Below are 21273 nucleotides of genomic sequence, written 5' to 3'. Positions count from 1 at the left end.
CTAATGTTACAGTTGGACTAGGTCCCAAAGTCCTCCCCTCTTCACTCTACCTGCCTTTGACCCCAGCTAAAGTGAACTTTGTGACGCTCGTGCATGTGTCAATATTTCTGAAAGTGGGTGTAACAAACAGAGAAGAAACACTGACAGCTAAAAGTAAATGGGAAGATTTACCGAGCTGTATCTCAAATGAACATAATTAACTTCTCTCAATAGCTACTTCATCTTGAGTCTCTCCGTAGCATGTTGACTTATGGAGGCCATACTTCACTCTGCATTCATACAGGCAACAAAGAGGAACTTTAAACTTATACAGGGGCTGTGGAAACCTTAGAAGCTACCTGCCTTGGAGGCTTGAAAACAAAATGTTTGGCACGCTCTTGTTTTTGTGTTTCAGAAACCTGATTCTTGTTAGAATATCAGCTTACTCCACTACACAAATATGGCTGGGGGCAATGTCTTTCTTGTTGCATGTCCGTGGAATGATGGAACATTCCACAGCATAAGCAACACCTTTGCTGCTCAAATGTTTGAGAGTATCATGAAATATCACATCAGTGTTTAATACAGAACAGTAATTAGTAATAGTAATTCTGAAACAATGTCTTACCAGTCGCCCAGCTTCGTTGTTGTGCAGGTCAATGAGTGTCCTAATATCACTCTTGCCCCGTCTCCTCTTAGCGTCCATGAACTGTTTTGACTTTTCATAACCAAACTCCACATCGTCCCCGCAGCCCCCCCACTCCCACTTGACTCCGTCCCCAGGGGGGGAAGATGAGGACTGCTCCGGAGGTGCCCTGTTCCTGGTCGCTTCACAGCCACATTGCAGAAGGTCGCCCATACTGCAGGCCTGGGTTACGGCGTGGGTCACACCGGCCGCTGTGATGGCATAGACAAACGCTGTCTCCCGGATATCTACCGTAGAATGGACAGACACAACAGGGGTGTTATGGTATCTAATGGTTCCCAAGTTTGGTTGGCACATAGGTCAATAAAATGCAGCATACTTATATTTTCTTATGTTCAGGACGCTTTTGGGCATATGCAAATGTTGCAATCAAGAACTAAGAGTTGACATGCATCCAGCATGAAGTTACAAACATGGCAGACTCACTACCAAAAAAGCACAAATATTACAAGGCAAGATGTCAAACTTGCTCCAAAAGGATTATTTCTGGGGTTAACAAAAAGGCTGGTCACATGCTCTATGTGCCCATGGCTGTGGAAGATCATTGGAGGATCTTTGTAATTATATAGTTAGTGTCTGGTTCTCTTTCAAAATCCAGGACGCTAAACCCAAGACAAGGCTAACTTAGCTGTTTCTATAAGCAAAAGGTAGCATACGCATATTCCCAAAATCCCTTCATGTAATAGGATACTATATGTTAAAAACTAAATGTTAACAGGTGGTTGAAAACAGGGCCATTCATTTCAACTGATATGTTTTGGAAATTAGACTTAACAATCCAAATGTGCTAAATACACAAAGGCACAGACTTCTTTATATGCCTGTGTCAAAAGCAGACACTTAAATTACACCGAACCACTTTTAGACATTTGTTGATCATACTCCTCCTAATCAATCACAGGACAACAACTGGAGAAAAGAGACAGACAACTACAAGTGAAAGAAGCTAGTTTCCATCCATCCATTTATCCAGGCATCTGTCTCTCCTTCCAGTCAGTCCATATTGCAGCTTCATGGAACAGGATGAAAGCATCTTTCTCTGACTCCTGGTCCATTACTACAATCACAGGCGTCATTGGATTTGTGGTGCTGAGAGCATGGCTATCTCTCACTCTCTCATGCACACTCATACACACCACAGCTGCTGGTTTATTTCTGGTTCAGAGCTTTACACTCCTCGCTAAAGGCATGTCCAACCACAACTGCAAATTGATCGTCTGTCCTTGCCGGTGGCTACAGCATCATTCTTACCCCTCAGCTCAACACGTCTTTATCCTCAGTTATTGCAGCTATGACAGATTCTGAGTGACCTACTGGGCTGAAACAAGAGAATGCATAGTCGTAAATATCTAATGCATTCTTTGTGGTCTTTGTCGGGTACATTAGTGGCGCTTTTCCACTGCAGGACCTAGCACGGCTTAGTACGGTATGGTTAGGCCTTGGTAGGCCAGGCTCCCTTTATGCTGCGTTTCCATTACAGTTTAGTACCTGGGGTAGTAACTATAGTAACGCAGTGTAAGCGGGGTGATCGGCTGTTCGGCGGGCGGAGCGAGGCTGCGTAAAACTGCCGTGACGTCATCTTCAATGCGAATCACAAAACCAAAACATCAGCGGTTAGCTGTTAGCACTCAGAGCTCACAGCTCTTCATATCTGTTCAGAAACTAGACAAAAGTTAAACAAGAACAAACCACAGACTGCCTGTGTCATGGCGAATACAATCGCTGGTTTATTTATGTCTGTAGGCCGTTGTTGTGAGTGTGGACGGAGCATATACAACGTTAGCTTAGCCTGATCGATCTGATCTCCATTCAGAAAACACGTATTTTAAAAGGTTTTTCGCCTGCCGTCTTGTCTGTAGACCGGTATCAGTATGTTGTTACTTCGGCATCATTTTGAAACGTGTATTACAATTAAATCACGGTAAAATATGTTCATTTTGTTGTAGTTGTAGCTCCCTTGCCAGCGATTCTCTCTGACCATTCAGCAGTCGAGAGTCTGCTCCGAGAGTCGTTTACGTCAACCCGCTTGTTGGCCCGGTAAGAACCTCGATTTTGGAGGGCCAGAAAAAAGGTGGCAAAGTACCCTGAGCCGGAACTAACCCTAGTGGAAAAGCAAAAAGAAGCGTTTCGGGCCAACTCAAACCATGCTACGTGCTGCAGTGGAAAAGCGCCATTAGATACGTTTTTTATTTGTCACTGTTATATCACTGGCTTTAAAAACATCCATATTTTTTGTTAAAAACCTGGGTTAAATTATACCTTGCTAAGCAACAAAATGTATAAAATGAACTACATTTTTTACCAAATTTACAACACATGCGTAGAATTTAGAAAACATTCACCAAGTTGGCGAAAAATGCTGCAAATAAAAAAACCGTTGCAAGAAGCAACAAAAATGGGGACAATTAAAAGTGATGCACACAGCTGGGACCGGAGTGCTTGTTTGCTTTTTAGAATTATAAAGTTGGCCAACTGTCCCTGTTGGCAAAATAAGTCCGTTATATAATGGTAAGTGTTTTGTCAGAATATTTGAAAGGCTTCGGGCTGAGAACCACTGAGGTGACAGACAGAGTAATGCTTGTATTTCCTTCTGTTCACAGGATTTGTTTAAAACAAGTGTGTAAAGATTTCGCCTAGAAACAAGAAAGTAATCGAAATGGCACAGGACATAATGTGTTAGAAAGAATGAGAGGGGGAAAGAAATAATGCCACTTAGTGGACCTTTGTATGTGTGCGGAAACTAAGTGAAGGGCTTTTATTTCTAAGGGCTGGAAAGCAGGGAGCGTGCAGTCACCATGTCAACACTGCCAACTCCATATCTCATGATTCAGTGAATGGGATTCATTAGAATTGGTAACACACGAAATGGGTGGAGTGCGACGAGACATGCACACCCAAGAAAGCCATAATATCAATACCAGCTGTACACCCCAACACCCAGAAATGTTTTTGAACGTTTATCGTTAAGTGTTAATGTGCATCTGAATTGCTTTGTGTAGATGTATGCATTTTAAGTCAAATCCTCACATATTTTGTCTCTTGTATTTTGATGTTAAATGAACAAGTTCTGTGTTTTTTTCTCTTACGGTTAGTTTGAGATGAGCGTTACTTGCGGGCAGATACAATAAATCTCTTAATATTGTTTGTGTGTCTTTGAATGTGCATGGTGGAGCATGTAGAACATTGTGTGTGTGTGCTGCTTAACCTCCTTGCAGAAGGGTTAGGACCACACCTAGCTGTTCCTGCTGTTCAGCAGAATATGGCTAAGATTATCAAGAGCAGCAACATACTCAAATCAAGATGTGTCCTCTCCAAAACCTCCTCAGAGCTATTAAGAGACACATGTGTGAAACAGCACACAACTCAACATAATTACAATATGAGCTGTGTCCAAACTAGCTAAGAGCCTGACCAGATGTCCTCAGATACACTAGGAACACTGCATTTAGTACAGGAAATCTGCATGAGGAAGTCATCGTGTCAATAGACATTTAATTCAAGCACAAGAGCACTTTACTTTATTTGAAATAAAGTTTCAGTAACCTTAAGCAAGCTAATTAAACAGAGGGAGAATATATGGGTTCAAAAAGAGATACATTGCAGAGAAAGGAGTATTGTTATGCGTAAAAGCTATCAAAATTCTGATGATTTGAGGCACCCTGTTTCATATTTTCCTCGGAGACATGAATTCCAAACAAATTCTCTGCCACTGTGGGTGTCTGGGCCTGTCTACGTCTGCTTCTAATTCCAGAAGTACTATCTGCAGGAATTAGCACATATGCTTGTAATACTCTGCATTGGGATATTGGAGCTGAAAGTACTTCAATTCAACTCACAGTTCAGATAAGCATAGTTAAATAAAACAACTGTTGTTTTCTCAGAGGGAAAGGGGTTAATTCTGATGATTATCTTTTTGAAGTTTGTTTGGTGACAACAATTGTGACTGTTGGTCACAAAGATGAGAATGCAGTCTTTCAGAAAGGCTAGTAGATACGCTGGGTTATTCTACAATATGTACAATGTAAAGAAAACCATAAACTAAGTAACTAAATAGTACAAAAGGTACAAGTATAAATAAATACAAGATGTGTAGTACATCATTTTTTTTTTAAAACATCGCTGCTTGCTTTAAAAGTAGCTATGTCTGGACCGTTGCGTAAAAATGAGGGTTTCTTCTCAGCTGTTTTCTTGTCCCTCTTTGCTTTTCGGCCAAACGGTATACAGTTAAATCGACCGAACTTCTTTCTGCAGATTTGAGCGTCCTTAACAACGGTCAATAAATCCTTGACAGCGGTCTGTCTGTTCTGGATTAATAACGTGTCACGTGTTCTGAATTGACCAATCAGAATCGAGTATTCAACTAAGCCATGTAATAACAGTAAATAACACTAACCTTGCCAATGGTGGACCTAGTATCACAACATGGACATGTTATCTGGGAGCCCAAAGATTGCAAAACAGTGTTTTATCAATGAATGTACAGGTCTCCCAAGAAAACGAAACAACATATGTTTCAGTGGTCAGTATGAATTGAACAAGGAAGACGTCCTTTGACATCATTAATGAGTGAATAAATGCATGTAAAGAGGATGTTGCATGAATGACACGGCCAACAAGACTTTGGACTTAAAGCCAGGATATTGCTTTAACCAGTTTCTAACTATTGGTTGTGAACAATCCTTGGAACGATTTGTAAAGAACAGTCATTGTACGACTAAACCACGTTAACCACACATGTATTATTGGAACCATTACGAAAAATGAATTCAACCCAAAGCACCATCCCAACCCTGACCCTAACCCAAACCCTTAATCCAAACTTTAATCTTTTGATCTTGTTTTGCGCTCAAAATGAACCAAACCATAAGCATTGAATTGTCACATATTAAATCAAGTGAGAAGCTAGGTCATTTTTTGGAATGGGAATCACCTCCTGCTGGTCCCTTGAAAGAATGCAGGTTCAAGGCACTTGCGACTGACATGTACACATTCATTCAATTAGATCTATCAGCCAAACACATGAATACAACTTTAAATTGTGTTTTCATAATCAGGTTTGAGCAAATCACTGAATCATATAGTCTGAAAAATTAACAGTGCCACCTACTTTAAATAACAGTTAAATACAAGAAAACACAATGTGTGTAAAGCTTAACATGTGCATGCCTGTTTCTAATACCTTTGTGTCGAGCTGTTAAAATCGTTAATACGATAACTTTCAACCCATTGACTCACAGCAGTACAATACAACACACATATACACATACATGTATACACAATCTAATGTATAATGATTGTCACTGAGCAACAACATTCTTCACTGCATGTGATCACCTGCATCACTGTCTGCTGGCTCGCTCACTCTGTATAAAGTAATGATAGCAGCATAGACTTAATACGAATAATTATGAGGTTAATACGTTACAAAATGTTTGCTAAGACACTTGTTTTACACCTGTGTGAGAACTGTACGTTTTGCAGACTGCACAAGCTTCCCTGCCTAATTTATCAACAGAGGAAAAGTCATGTGATTCAAATAATTTTAAAGAGTCTATTATCACATGAAATCTAAATAGATGTCAGTGAGGTTAAGTAAACCACTTAGAGGGAGTGAACAATAAATACAAAGGCACTTTTATTTTGAGATGTACTGCTACTAGTTCATGATAAACAGCCATTAAGAGCAGATCATGGTAATTGCATACAGAGGCTTCAAAACAGAGTAGCACTTTGGACTCCCTCATAGACAGGTAGGAATGTATGATTAATTGTAAGTCTGTCTTCTACTGGTAGATTCTTGTCCCCTTTTCCCTCTCGCTTCCCCTCTGTCTCAATATATCTTTGTGTCACCATCCTTTTTTCCTCATTATTTATATTCCTGTCAGGCACATTGGCAAGTGGCAAGGCAGTGTCCAATGAGATAAAAAATAAAAAAGCGTGCTTGTTATCCATATAGTCAAGTTCATGTACATGAGTTACTGACAAATAATGGAAACTTTTCTTATCAACTGAGGCCAAGTTACGCTAACGTGAACATCTGGTTACTCCTTTGATGTGAAGTATTGAAGATTAATGGTCCAGGACATTTTCTAAAGGATTATGTACCTTGTGTTCTTTAGAGAGATGCTTTCAAGGAATATTATAAAAACTGTATATAAATGCAGACAGATATCAGCTTCCTGACTGCAACATACATCAAAGCTTTGAGGTCATCTACATCTAGGTGGCCGACAGGTGCAAACACGCTACAACGGTCCATACACTTCCATTAAGAAAAATGTGTTGCACTTTCACAAACGATGCAAATTTAAAGACACAAATGTGCCAAAACACATGCAAATAAAGAAACATCTTCACTAACTTGATAACACATACGCATCATTTAGAAAACATGCAAATAAAAAAAGGTTGCATGAAGCTCAAAACACAATGGAAACAGGAACAGTAGGCTATTAAAGGTGGGGTAGGTACGTTTGAGAAACCGGCTCGAGATACACTTTTTGTTATATTCCATGGAATGCTCTTAACATCCCGATAGCAATGAATATCTGAAGTGCTTTGACAACAAATCCATAAAAAAATGTAATCTGTGGAAGCCGTAGTACTGTAAAAAGTACAACCATATCATTTTAGCCAGGCCGGCTAAAATAACTGGATGGCCTACCTGCCTGTCAGCCTTCCATCTGTGCACAAACTTATCTCGTGCCCTCATTGGTCATGTGCGCGTTCGTGTGTGTTGGAGGAGGGGCTCTGTGAGGAGGTGGCAGATTTTTTCCGGCTGTGTATTTTCAAATTCTGGCGCACTAGAGCTGGTTTCTCCAAAATTACCTACCCCACCTTTAAGTGATGCACACAGCTGGGACCGGAGCACTTGGTGACATTTGGGGATTATAAAGTAAATACACTTGGCAGACTAACTGTTTTCCTTTATGCATCGCTTTCAGTAAAGGCTAAGTTTCATCAAGTTGGTGAAGATGTTTCTTTATTTGCATGTTTTAGGCACATTTGTGCATCGTTTGAAAATGCAGCGCATTTCTCCTAGTGGAAATATTTTGTGCCGTTGAAAAATGCTTACCTGTCGCCGGGCCACCGTACATATATTCCGATAAAAAGTGCCCCAAAAAAATTGTTTTACTCATCTAACTCCAATCGTAAATATCCTGATAAGTTGACAATGAATGTGTCTTAGCAAAAAGCAACAAGATAAGCACCCTAAACTTAAACATTAAATGTGTACACCTGCATATCTTAATTGTTGATTTTTCTTTCCACGACAGGAACATTTTAAAAGTTTAAATCAAAAATGTTCAACGGAAATATGTTTCCTAAAAAATAACTTTTTCCAAAATGAGAAAGCTTTGATGTTCTAAACAAGCCTCAAATAGCAATTCAGTATTGACTGTTATATGACATCATAGATTAACTAACATTATTGAGAAGATCTTAATGACAGGTAAGCACACATTTCCGTTCTTCCAGCAATGTGACCCCAAGTGGGTTTAATAACAAGCTGGTTATTTCCTGTTTGTTGACTAAACAGAAAGATAAAATCTCTCTAGCTGGCAAAGAAGTGACAGGCAGCTCTCTATTAATCTAATCATACAAGAGAAAAACCAACACAGTAATTGGAGAGGACCCAGCGCTGACCCGGCATTAGTTATATTACAGACTTCAAAGAGCCGGAGGAAGAAGTTCAGAGATCTTAAGAGAGATGTTAGGAGAAAAAGGCAATTTTAGCTGATATTTTCAAGCGTGCCCAATCTGATGAAACAGCGAGTCAGTCAAGTGTGAATATGTTTGGTCTGAAATACAACAGCATCCCTTGTCTGTTGGACTGACATCAGACGAGGATCTGACCTCAAGTTGACGTAGGCCGTCAGCTGTGGTCGTGAGGTTGTTGGTTCAGATCCTAAGGTACTCAAGGATGAAAATATATGGACATGACAATATATGTAATCTGTGGAAAGCCATTGGAAGGAATGATGGAGAGAGCCACAAAGATTATGATGGGAATTTCCCATCGTTAGTCTAGGTCAGGGGTGGGGAACCTCCGGCCCCCGGTCCGTATACGGCCCGCGAGACCATTTGGTACGACCCACGAGGTAATTTATAAACACACGCAAAAAAGAAAAAAATTAAAGAAATCTAGACCGCAAAAAAATTAAACAAGTGAGTGCCTGTTTTTCCTGGCCAAAGTCAGGGTCCATGAACACAACACGAGCCTAACGTGTCATCACGTGGTATATGTCTTGTCTGACAGGGGTGCAGTTCTGACAGAGAGCACCAGAACGCCACTCCAGCACTTCAGAAATTGCAGTGCCCATAAGGAACCGTACACATGCCGCAGTTTTTGCGTGGCTGTGTCTTTAGTTGAAAGCCCGGTGGCGATCTGTTCATCTCTCATACTGATCATACAGTCAATAACTTTGTTGTTATTAGCATCTCGTTAGCTCGCTATGCTAACGAATATAAGAAGCTTTTTCTACAACCAGTGAGGTAAAGGCATCTTGATATGATCATTATAGTTATAAAAAAATAAGAGAATAAAGTAAACAGGTATAAAATACTATGACAGTAAAACAAGTTGTTATTAATAAACAAGAATACAGTTTGAAAGGGGAGTGATTTGTAAAATATCCATAAAGAAAAAGAAATCTGCTTACAGTTGTGTTTCATATGGGTGTTGAGAGATGTATCCATAGATCTCTTCATGTTGCTCTCAAAGTGCTCCATATTGATGCTTTTAACTTCAACATTTATAAAAAAGTCTTCCCGGGAGAGCAACCCCCTAGAGGAGGTTAGGTCCCCCCCCCCACACACTTAAATCATGTTCACATGGATAGGAAACTAAATACATTTGCACACATCTATCTTGTGTCCATATCTTTCTGTTTTTGTGGTCATGCCACAACCGTGCACGTGCATGCGCGAGTCATGGTAAGATTTCTGGACTAAGAGGTTCATTTCATTTCATTTCAAACCTTTATTTATACAGATAAAATCCCATTGAGATCATTGATCTCTTTTCCAAGGGAGACCTGTTCAAGTAGTTCCACATGAAACATAAAAGCATAAACAGAACAACAAAAGGTTATTTTTCTTTGCACAGCATGAAAGAAAGGCCAAATGAATGGGCTGTGATTTTAGTTTTTTTAAGCAGAGGTCAATAATTTGTAGGCCCTAGGAGGATGTTGAAAAAATTGAAATGGCCCTTGAGAGGAAAAAGGTTCCCCACCCCTGGTCTAGGTGATGGGTCAAAAATCCATAGAACTGAGTTACTGGTTGTATTGGTATAACATAATTTGGTTGATGCTGATCCTTATATTAATATTGAACTGATAGATAAAGGAGTGGTATTGATTGCCACATCTTAGTCTTAGCCATGAGGTTGAATGTTTTCTTTAAGTAGGTATAGATGAGAGCAGCACTCCATCACTGCACAGCAGAGGCAGATCTAGAAAAATATTCATGGGGTGGCAAGAGGGTGGCAGAAGAATTTCAGGGGTGGCATCCCCTGGCAGAAGTATATGCTGATTTAATCGCAGTCATATCAATTAATGTTAACTTGGAAAGCCACAATATTTATTTTAACTCAATAACATTAGGTGACATTATTGTGGCACATCAGTAAAGCCTTAAATATGAATATATAAGGTGGCAGACATCATTGAATGAATTTTAACTGAACAATAACTGAATGACTTTGTCTCACTCTTAGACCAGCAGGGGTACCAATCTATGCAGACTGCTGCAATAAGTACATTAATTAACTGTCTCGTCGATGTTTGTCTAAATTAATATGATACTATTAACAATCATATTATTCCTATCAGCTGTCAATCACTGTTATGATTCACATATTCAGTGTTATTATTAAATAAACTATAATTTTTGGAGGAGTTAATGATGAATATTCCACAAGATGCTTGCTCACCCTCCTTCAAATTTGAAAGACAAGTAATTACTATCATATATCAAAATAATCAAAAGAACAGTTCAGCACCCCACAACTTAATTGCAAACAGTTACAACCTTGACTTTACATCAGAAAGAACAAACATTAAAGAAGTGACTAACTAGCATCAGTTAGGGTTAAAAAACGTGTATTCAGCTAAAACATATACATCGCTGCAGCTATTATCCAGTGGAAAGTCCTTACCTACTGGCCTAGTTAAATCAAAGTGGTTACTTTCTGTTGGCTGGGCAGTGAAGTTTTACACACCGTCTTATTTGACTTTCTCAGGACTTAAAACTGTTTTTCATAAAGAAAAAAATATATTTACACACCTAAGGTCATCATCTTAACAGTTGTTTATGCTCATCGAGTCATCCGTGAGCAGAGCATCAAGTTGGCATGCCTATTACAGCTGAATGTGGCGATTACCATCTTGTTCAGCAAAATGCCTCACAAACTTATTAAGATTTAAAGCTATGGTGCATTTTGATTCAATGCTGAGTCTGAAGAACATATCGAGGATTAAAAAACTAATGTCACAACAGGACTTAGAAAAGCTTGTCCATGCTTGTATCCAGGGCCGCCCCTCCCTACAGACCAATCACGCAGGCTGCATGGGGCCCCGCCTTGCGCAGGGGGCCCCGCCCAGAGGGCCTCAGCTGCTGTGCGCAGTTCTCCGCGCAGTTCTCCGTGCACCCCCGCTGACATGCAAGAGTTAGAGGTGACAAGGGGAGCACGTCTGTAACCCGACACCGTTGCAATGAAACGTCATCTGACCAATCACGGCTTTGATAAGGCCACTAGTGCAGGTGAAGAGATGTCGGTGAAAAGACAGTTTCCGTCCGGCGCAAGCAAGAGGGAAAAAAAACAAAACATGAAGAAATTAGAGCATCACTCGAAGGTGGGTTATTGTATGAGTCAAATGTACAACTTGCGAATGTTGTATAAGTCAAATTGTCAATTGCCATATTAAAACATCAGCTGCAACTCACAACATGAAGAAGGCAGTCTCTGAATAGCATAGGCTAATGAAGATGCAGTTATTTCCAGCATTCTTTATTTAACATTCATTCAAGTATGTTATGCCTTGTATCTGCTAATGTACAGGAGGAAGAGTGATAAACTGTCTGTCTAGTTGGCTTACATAAGAGTTCAAGTTTACAGCCTAAAAAACATGGAGCATGTTTTCCCCTTTTATTCATTTTTATGTCAATTTGCACATTTCATGGTGATGCTCAGCCTCTCCCCTTAACTCCTAACAGTCATCATCATGTCAACCACAACACAGAGAAATACTGATAGAAATGTGTGTGTCGTTGTTGATACATTGCTGACAGAGGGAACTACATTTGAATACAGATTTAAGAAATATCAGTTTTTGAGCATGTCATAAGCATGTTTTGTCTTGACTATATTACAACTATATTATAATAAAATAATATAGTATTTATATTATTTAATTGATTATGATTATTAGTAGAAGTAGTTTATTTGCATTAATTATATTTTAATCTTTTTGGGGCTAGTATTTGGCAGGAAATGCAGACGTATTCACCTATAAACGCATACTGAACGACATACATGCACATTTACCATTTACCTCACTGTATAAAAAAGTAACTGTGTTGATAATAATAATAATAATAATAATAATAAACAGGAATTATATTTGCAAAGTAGCCTACTTTGTTTCCAAACAATTTTATTTTACTCCTTTCGGTTGGGGGGGGGGGGGGGGGCCTCATCTCACACTGTCGCTTGGGGCCCCAAGTTGGCCAGGGGCGGCCCTGCTTGTATATTTAGTAGACTCACTCGACTACTGCAATAGTGTATTCACAGGGCTGACAAAAAAATCCATCAGAAAGCTGCAGCTGATTCAGAACGCTGCTGCACGTGTCCTCACTAACACTAAAAGAGTGGATCACATCAGTCCGGTTCTGAAATCTTTACATTGGCTTCCAGTCGGCCAAATAATTGATTTTAAAGTACTATTGCTAGTTTTTAAATCATTACATGGTTTAGGACCAAAGTATATTGTTGAACTCCTGCATAATTACGAGCCATCATGGTGCCTCAGGTCTTCTGGGACGGGTCTGCTACAGTGTATCGGTCCCGAGAGTAAAAACAAAACATGGAGAGGCAGTATTTAGCTATTATGCCCCGACAATCTCGAACAAACTACCCAAATCATGCACGTCTGCAGAAACGCTTACTATTTTTAAATCGAGACTAAAAACATATCTCCTTGGCTGCTTTAAATTGAGCTGCTCATATTCGCACTACAGTATGCCTTTTAAACATGTATTGTATACCTGTGGTATTTATTTTTATTATTTTATTATCTTTGCCTGTTGTAAAATGCCATTATATGTGTTTTTACTGTATATATTCCTAAAAAGTATTTTAATTTGTTTTGTAAAGCACTTTGAATTGTCGCGTACAGAAAAGTGCTATATAAATAAACTTGCCTTGCCTTACAGCCAAACTTGACAGACTCTGTCATTGTAGACCGCAAATACCTCATTCCTTCCGTCTACTTGGATCCGAAATGCTTCTCGTTTTGCGCTGTCCCCCGTTCAAATGAAATCGCCGCCAATCATATTTCCAGGCTCGCGCCAGGGGCGGAGGGGTTACAAGGCTCGCATCTTGTGCTGCATTCACTTGCACTCGGACATTAGAGATTTTCTCTCATAAATGTCCGATGAGCCACAACTTTTCTTTCAAAACAAAGCTGCCAACTGGGGTGGCAGCTGGGGTGGCAAGGCATTTTTCTGAGGTGGCAGCTGCCACCCCGTGCCACCCCGGAGAACCGCCACTGCTGCACAGCACACCCCCTTTTTGGTGAAAACAAAACAGAAAAATATAGTTTCATCATGTCTTTAAGCTGCTGTGAAGTGTATTGCATGTTATTCAGCAAAAATGATCCAGAATTACGATTTTCTTTCCTTCCATTTGAAAAAAAGGACAGTAAAAAAAGAGATCTTTGGCTTGAAGCTATCCACAGAAAGGACAGAAATCGTAAACAATCGGAGCCTGTCAGTCAATACTAAACGTCTGTGGAAAACCACATCATGAACAGTTGTAATGTTAAAAGTCAAAGTAAAGAATGCAGATGCCGCATTAAATTATAAAACCATGGTAACAATCCATAATTTAGATTCACTAGACATTCACCATACATCAATGCAGATCATCGATCTCCAATGACATTGTGTATTTGTTTACCTGGCTTATTTTGTCTCCATGTAGATACAAAAATGCTGGGTTTTTCTAAATATTTTTGATTTAATTGTTAAAGACCTCAGAAGTTGAATTTACCGGCAGTCAAAGGAAAGTACATATTTTCACCCAAACAGAGGCAATGACGTAGAGGGAAAGTACCCAAATAGGTTGCTATCATGTACAAATTGCAATCCATACTAGACAATAGGGGGAGTATACGGGGGAAGAAATTATGCTCGAAAGCATTTACCAAAAAGCAAAACACATTCCGTCGGGACTTACCTTGCTGCAATATTTTGCCAAAATACTTGTTGTGGCTAGTGCAGTTCCAGCGGCGGTATCTGAACTGGTACTGGCACTCCCTGACGCCCAGCCTTGCTCCTTTGGCCACCTCACTGACAATCTCTGGCTGAGTTTGGCACAGCTCAGCCTGCTTCCCTGCCAGACGCTTCGCCTTCCTGCAAATGCTGTTGGGGTCCATCACCAGCGGACTGCCGACCGCCCTGGGAAAGATACAAAAATGTTAGATAGAATAAACAATTCTTACAATATCATGAAAACATGTCAAAGTTTTCTTGGAATATATCACATCTTAACTTAGTCACTGACCCTAACCCTGCAAGTGGTGTTAGTTGCCTACCACCCTGAAAAAACGTTAAACTATGTAAGAAATAATATAATTATCCCACAGTATCATGATAACAAGTTACTACTTTTTTCTTGGTTAGCAACCCCTATTAACCTATTCACTGACTCTAACCCTAACCCTTATTCTGCAAATGCTGTTGGGTCCATCACCAGCTGCCTACCACTCTGGTAAAGTTTAAGCAATGTTAGAAAGAATAGGACAATCACGCTGTATCATGATTACAAGTACCCCATTTTTTCATTGTAAGCTACACCTGTTAACTTAGTCACAGAGTAAACAATGTGGCTTCACTCATCAACGACCACAAACCAAATGCAAGCTAAGGCCTTCCTGCGGCTGCTAAGCCTGCCAACTCTACCCACCACTTCTCGGCTGTGGCAACAATGTGCTTCTTGAATAGGCATGTGGGAGACAACAGAGCACAGATTTTCCCAAAGGCGTCTCAGCTCTGACGTCAGATTCATAAGTCTGTATTTCACTGTTGGACAGAGCTTTGGAGAACTGTGTGGTCCTCACAAAGTTGGAAGTGAAACAGTTGGACGTCTCTTCACAGACAGGCAGTTGATCCTAAAGTTAATTTTGGTAAACCAGGAGATTTCCCGACGATACAGCCTCTCTTGAGTTTTAGTAGCAGTTAAGAACTTCACAGCTTAAACCACACATATCTCTCAAATAAATAATACACAGATGAAATCCATCTGAATGAAAAATGTACATGTATTTGAAATATATATACATCTTGTATTTGATGAAAACAGACCCTGGACCTTAGTAGCTTTGAGAGATGACTGTATAAAATAAAGATAAATAGTTTATTCTAACTCTTAATGGGAAAATGGGCTTGGCTCTGCCACTTGGAAGCACTGCCAGCATCTGTGGCCACTTCAGTGGAGTAACAGGAAAGTGGCTTTATGAGATGACTTTATTTCCATTATTTTTCTCCTCTCCTTGCCTTAACTGTTATCCACTCATCCCCTCTATGCTGTTAACTTTATATACACTTAATTCCTTTTCTCACATCCTTTCATAAACTCCATCTCGCTCTTTCAAATCTTCTCCACAGTGGATTGTTAGTCACTGAATCTCAGCAGATGTGATCTTTAACTTAGGGTTTTACTATGAAAAAGATGTCAGGAGGGTATGCATGACATTGAGTGGGAAAGCAAGAGTGAGAAAAAGACTACCTCATAGCCTTTAATTCAGCCTTGTCCCTGTTAATCGCGCCGCCTGATATCATTCATCTGCACCGAGAGTTTATTTTAAGAAGCAGAAAAAAAGCCAATCCCCTCTCCTGGCGGTCTGATTCCGAGTTACACACACACAGGCACATTCACCCTAAACCCTCTGTTTTTGAAGGTTTTGACAACCTAACCATCTTCTTTATAAAGCTATATAATGTCCTCACGTTATTGAAATCAAGCACCATTCACAGGGATTCTTGTTCCTTCCTCTTAGCCGATAACATTGCAGAACAGAAGGATCCAGAGGAGGCCCAAATACTGTTATCCACCAGGACATAAACATGTGATAGAATGGATTTAAGTTATGGTTTCCATGTAAAACCATTCTTATAATTCAACTTGTCTGAAGATTAGGGGGGTTACATTTTCCTAATCATACAGTACGAGCAATAATATGTGGTGTATAATGTGGAAATGATAGTAAAAGATAATAGGTGCATTGGCACAAAAGCCTGCACCGTCTGCAAACACACACACACACACACACACACACACACACACACACACACACACACACACACACACACACACACACACACACACACACACACACACAAACACTCCAGGGACACCCACTGCTGCATTCCTTCTATGATAGTGTGTTGGCAACATCGCTATGGAAACAATGCTGTTTTTGCAATACAGGTGTTCTGTATGTACACTGTGCATGAGCGTGTATATATTTTCAAATGTGTGTGGCAGTCACAAAGATAATGAAATGATACAGACTGTCTGTATGTGTTAATTAGCAGGTACAGGTACAGTACTTAGCAACGCATACTCCCTCTCAACAACCACTCATTATATACCCACTGATATCAGGCTGTGTGTTTATGTGTGTGAGGCAGAGAGAGACAGATAGAGACCAATGTAATGCATGTCTATACAGTGTGTGTCGATTGTTATGGATGTGAGAAATGCAATGTATTTTTATTGTGCACGTGCCATGGCCAGCTCTGAGGCCAGTTCTGTCAGCAGCTTACAATAGCCAGCCTGGTTTTTTACAATGGGAGGTGTAGAGTTGTAAAACAAGCGAATGTACTGGATGACATTTGGGTGGAGTCCTGGAAGCCAAAGACAGAACGAGTCAGAGGGCTTTGACAACGGGAGTAAAATATATGTTTGATATATGTTTGATCTCTGTTTGCGAAAAAGCAAAACCAACTGGTTGAACTAATGAAGACATATAGCTGTTGGTCCAAGATTAGATGCATCAATATATTAAAAATGTATCTGTATTCATTTTGTCATGAATTGTGGTATCCACTTTATTACCACTGCCAAGGAGCTTATGTTCTAGGTTTGGTTTGGTTTGTTTGTCAGCAGGATTACAGAAAAATCATCATTATGGTGGAAAGATGTAGCATGGGCCAAGAAAAAATCCATTCAATTCTGGATTGGATCAGAATCACAGGGTAAATACAGGCATGACTTTTCTCTTAGGACAGGTTTGGCGAAGGTCTGCGCTCTCCAAGTGTCCTTTCTACTTTTGAATGATTCTCAAAAAAACGGACAGATTATATATTAAACATTTTTCTTTCTCTTGGTACAGTTTACATGTTTGACATTCGTCAGTGGATATCAGACTTGGAGATTTCTAAGTGTGTAGTATTGTAGTATGTATTAGGAAATTGTATAATACATCATACATCTGTTTAGCAGTACCTTCTCTTTCTCTCTAAACGCAAAACATGAAAAATAATGTCTTACGTTGCATCACTTACAACTAAATGAATCTTCGTTAAACTGCATGAGCAGCTGCACAACAGTTGTAAAGCGATTACCAATTGACCTTTTCTTAAGTATAATTACAGGGTTGTGTGAGTTATAACAATTAAGACAAACAAAGTACTGATTTAGACATGTACTTCAGAACAAAATTGTGTAACCCTTTTGACACGGTGGGATGAAATCATCCCTTTATTTCGGTTGAAGGCCATTTTGTTAATCCCCATTGGACTGTCTGTATTATAAGTTTAAAAACTGGGAGTTATCTTAGTGGAATGGGAATGTAGTCTGAATCGGAAACTGGAGTGAACTGAGGTGGAAAAGCTCATTGCCGGCGCCATACCCAAAACTGGGGTGCGGTGATTGGATAATAGGATGACAGTAAGCGCCTAGCATTCTTGCCCTTGTTTGGAAGTCGGTACATAAGAGTGTGCACCGCTGCAAGGTTGAAAAGGACATGGGAATACTTTGTTGGAGACTCCAAAAATGTGCATGTGGCAGGTGCAAAGAAGAGCATAATTGTTTTTATTTGAATCTTATTAGAAAAACCTTGTGTTTTTTTCCTGTTCAGTGCAACTTCTATGAAGATAAGAAAAAATACTATGTACTGCATTTTAAAACTCTGAAAGGGACCATTGTTCTATTCTAGAAAACTATATTCTAGAAAACTCAGAATAGGATGCTTAAGTGGATGCTTACGTGTGCACAAATGCAGGTTGCACACAACATCCTGAATATACAGCAAACACATGTACATCTATCCAGGCCTCACTTCTGTGCAGGCATGCAAAAAGATAAAAGCACACTTGGATAAGGAACTACAAAGCCAGGCAGTAATCAGATCTTCTTCATGCAAAGTGCCAATGTCATTTATGAAACATCTCTTGAACAGATAACCATGCAACCCATTGATAGTATCAGGGGCTTTGAGGAAACATTGTCTTGCATGAATAGCTCTTGATGATGATACCGTTGCAAAACAGAGACATTGGGTCATACAGTGAGAGATAAAACAGGATAAAGTCAAATAAATACCCAAATCAAATGCTGCTTTCACCTGCTACAAGTTAACAGTCCAATCCAAACCCTTTGGTTAACTGTATTGCTTGGAAATGGTAATGAGATCATGTCAGTGATGTTAACATCTGTGACTGTTTTTCATACTGATGTTGTAAGTTAGGGCAAATTACTTTTTCAGTATTTTCTGAGCCCAGAGGTGGGTCAGAAAGAGATTAAACGTTGGTGCTCAGAGCCACCTGAGTTTTCATTAACGATCTCACAGCACCATAGATAAAGTGCGGTGCTGTACGGGGCCCTTCTTTTTTTTCACACCACCCACGAATGAGTGAATTTCATCCCTCCTTAATCCCTCAAGTATGCTGGAGATGAAGACAGTCACGTCAGGCGTTAGTCTGAGACGCCAGCATGAGAAAGAATGAGAAATAGTCAAAGAAGAGAAAGCTTAAGAGAGGGTGTCTAGAGACAGAAAGAGAAGGAGGGGGGTCCAGTGTGAGATAAGAATGAGATACAAAGACATAAAGCAATGATAAAGTGATATAGATATTACATTCTAAACAAAGGTTTGAACTGTCTGGCATCCTAAAACAAAGGGTTGTGAACAAATTCAACTTGCTGTCCCTGTGTTGTTGTGCCTTCAATAATCAATTTCCTGTTTACTTGACCTGCAATCTGGAACACATCAGTCACTTTTAGACATGTCTGATCATGTTGTTTTTACTGATGTAGAACACTTCTGAAAACAATTAAGTTCTCAGCATTTAAAAAGCCAAAGTGTGACCAAGACGAAACCAACACCACCAAACCAATTTCACAAAAGAAAAACAACTCATTTGTTCTGTTTTAATAACGTTGGTACAATGGCACACCCAAAAGCACTGACAGCTAAAATGATCCAAGAATGGATCTTTTCAGATACGAAGTAGGGTCTGGAAAGGTGCGTGGTTGTTTGTTGGGCAATGAAGGAGAGCAGAGCTGGAATGACAACTTGTTATAATCGTTCTTTTGTTAACACATGGGAAGCTAAATAGGTAGAGGAGTAGCGCCTCTGCTGTACAAAGTTAAAACACATGTTTTTATTTTGCATTAAGGGGCTCATATCAACGCTGTCTGTCTTTTAGTGTGTTTTAAATGATTTTCCAAGTGAATGTATGAGTAGGGCCTAACGATAGCACGTGTTTCTTGTAAGCTAGTGTGTTAGCTTCGGTATCAGAGATGCTACAGAGATCTTTCAGAAAATCAAGTGGGATGTATGTGTAAAAGTAATGAAAACACTGCAGGTGGTTTACTTGCAGATTTCTGACCCAAAGCTACAGTAGCTTTGGGTCAGAAAGTTAAAGTTCCTCGAAGCTTCAAGTGCCAATCATTTGACATTAGCTGTAGTATCATGGTCATTACAGTCTTTAAAACATATATTTGAGATAGAATTAAGCATTAGGTGGTCATCTTCACTTTGAGACCTTTTACCAAAAAAAGTCAGGGGCCACACATGTTAGATTTGTTTTCCAAAGGTCATGGCATGAATAAAAAATAAATTATCTTAAGTCCCATGCTGTTTCTCCCCAAAAAGAGATCATTTTTTTCAATTTGAACAGTTCACACTATTTAGCTTGTTCACTATTTTAGGCAGTATGACAACTGACAGAACATTAGAAAACTGTAATAAAACCAATGCCATGTAACAGTAAGAAAGATAAATGATTAATACAATAGGAACTCCTACTTTAAACTGAAATCCAAAAGGCATCAAAACCCAGGCTAAGCTAACAGAATCTTAACGTTAGCTTACAAATGTAACATTAAGATTTCAAGCAGGCTCAGCCAACCCCAAATCCGTGAGTTTGGCAACAGTTGTTGCCCTTCTTCGTCGAATTACAGACATATTGACATTTCCTGGACCATTTTACCCGCTAGTCTACTGTATATACTTCTGACACTGGAACAAATATCAAGTATGAAATCCCACAAAAAGGAAAAAGAGCGCAAACACACACATAGCCACACACACATACACATATTTAATTCACGTCCCTCCCTGAGGCCAAACCCACATCGCCATTTAATCTTTATCTGTACCCATCTCTCTGGTCCTGATTAAACATCTAGCTTTTCAGACAAGATCATATCTGTTACAATGAGACTCTCTTCTGGTAATGATGGTGGTTCTGACTATAGAGGCTATGTGGGCGTGCGTATGTGTATAGTATATTTTCCCTATGACTGAATGAGTGCATTTGTTCATCTCTGAGTGCATGTTAAACTGATTAACGGGCATCAAAACATGGGCTAAGCTAACGGAGTCTTAATGTTAGCTTCAAATGTACAGTTCAAGCTGTCTCAGCTAACCTCAAACAATGAGAACAGTTTCTGCCCTTCTTCGTCAGATTGTAAAATACTTTGATATTGTTGTCATAAATTGACCATGCCCGTTTAGCAAATCAACCTGTATTTCGATTAAAAATGAGTTTCTAAAGTTTTGTGATGGAATTTTGAACAGTTGCAACACTATCACGCTAACAAATTATTTTTCTCAGCTGGCAAACGGAGGGCGGATGTACAGACAGACAGTCAAATATAAACATTCTTGTGTGGCAGTTCCCTCTACAGTAGGTGTCTCCAGTATGACAAGATACAAACAAAGGAGAAAGTTGAAACACACACAAACTGCTGTGTGTGTGCACCTGTAGGCTTGTGGCACACTCCGGGCGGGCTGTTTGCCAAACTAGGTCTGTGTGACAGACCCACACACACACAAACACACACACTAGTTGGCCCT

The 21273-nt window shown here is 39.7% G+C and overlaps 1 protein-coding gene across 1 annotated transcript in view; it reads right to left on the bottom strand.

Annotated features, from left to right (window-relative positions):
- The window catches only part of wnt6b (wingless-type MMTV integration site family, member 6b), a 29214-nt gene that overhangs the window by 4092 nt on the left and 3849 nt on the right, over positions 1-21273 (bottom strand). Inside the window, exons 3-4 of the mRNA XM_034109381.2 lie at positions 14145-14365; positions 608-912 (exon numbers count right to left, since the gene is read on the bottom strand). Coding sequence (XP_033965272.1) covers positions 608-912; positions 14145-14365 — 526 coding nt within the window. The remainder of the gene's footprint in view (positions 1-607; positions 913-14144; positions 14366-21273) is intronic.

The sequence above is a fragment of the Pseudochaenichthys georgianus genome, chromosome 21 (assembly GCF_902827115.2).
Source record: "Pseudochaenichthys georgianus chromosome 21, fPseGeo1.2, whole genome shotgun sequence".
NCBI lineage: Eukaryota > Metazoa > Chordata > Actinopteri > Perciformes > Channichthyidae > Pseudochaenichthys > Pseudochaenichthys georgianus.
Note: the sequence above shows the minus strand (reverse complement) of the source record. Positions and strands in the feature narration are given on the sequence as shown.